A 1125-nucleotide genomic window follows, 5' to 3' on the forward strand; every position below is an offset into this window, starting at 1 on the left:
AGCAAAGGGAGGGTGGGCCAAGCGATGGAGCCACTGGAGTCCAGACCTGACTCAGAGGTCAAGGGTCTGTCCTGGGAATATAGTCAGGGAGATGAGCTTAATAGCATGGCCTCGCCACAGAGGCAGGGGAGGTTGACCTGACACCTTCCAGAATGCTTGCGTCAGGCTCATCTCTCCTTCCTCCTCCAAAAGCCTCAAAGGACTGGGTGGAAGAAGTTGTAGCAGTCCCTTCTAGCCCTGCCTGTGGGCTTTTGGATGGCAGAACTTCTCCATTCTCTCTTTTCTGACTTGTTCTCTTGTCATCCTCTTCCTGTTTTAAACCTCAATTTTCCTTGCATGTTTCATTTTATTCTACCTCCTTCTGTTCCCCTCCCTCGCTCTCTCTGCTTCTCTTTTTCTCTCTCTGTCTCTGTTCATCTCTGCCCTCTTAGTGTCTCTCTTTCTGCTTCTGCCTCCCTCAGTCAGTCACTCTGCTTCTCTCTGGATCTGAATGCAGTTCCCACAATCTCCCTCTTCTTTGTCTTTCCATCTCTAGCTTGTCTATACTGGCAAGGTTCATGAAGATGTATTTCCAGGACACTTCATTTTGAAGGTTTCTGCCACAGACTTGGACACTGATACCAATGCTCAGATCACATATTCTCTGCATGGCCCTGGGGCGCATGAATTCAAGCTGGATCCTCATACAGGTGGGTTTCCTAAGTTGCAGGATCAAGACAAGAACATCTTTACTGAATAGCAAGTGCGCAGTGCCATGGTATTCTCCTTGGAGAAGAAACAGGAGTTCACTCATCCATCTGCAAACATATATTGGCCCTATGTGCCAAGCATTGTACTGGTGACATAATAAATAGGCTGATAAGACAAGATTTGGGCCTTTACAATCTAGTGGGAAATGGAGTTGTTGAATTAGTGGTTTTAAATGAGCTAAATTAAGAAAAAATGCAGAATGCTAAGGGGATTAATTTCATTCTTTTAAAATTTATTTTAGCACAGCTGACTCCTTGGTTTCTCCTTTCCTTCCCTCCCCTCTGCCCTCCTTTTCTTTCCTTTTTTCCTTTTCCTTTCTCCCTTTCCCTTTTCCTTCCTTCCTTCCTTCCTTTCTTCCTTCCTTCCTCTTTCTTT

General features: G+C 45.4%; 1 protein-coding gene across 1 annotated transcript in view; it reads left to right on the forward strand.

The window, feature by feature from the left end:
• FAT2 (FAT atypical cadherin 2) overlaps nt 1-1125 on the forward strand; it is a 71434-nt gene that overhangs the window by 36635 nt on the left and 33674 nt on the right. Inside the window, exon 11 of the mRNA XM_011985299.1 lies at nt 536-689. Within this exon, the coding sequence (XP_011840689.1) occupies nt 536-689 (154 nt within the window). The remainder of the gene's footprint in view (nt 1-535; nt 690-1125) is intronic.

The sequence above is a fragment of the Mandrillus leucophaeus genome, unplaced genomic scaffold (assembly GCF_000951045.1).
Source record: "Mandrillus leucophaeus isolate KB7577 unplaced genomic scaffold, Mleu.le_1.0 Scaffold282, whole genome shotgun sequence".
In the NCBI taxonomy this organism is placed as follows: Eukaryota; Metazoa; Chordata; class Mammalia; order Primates; family Cercopithecidae; genus Mandrillus; species Mandrillus leucophaeus.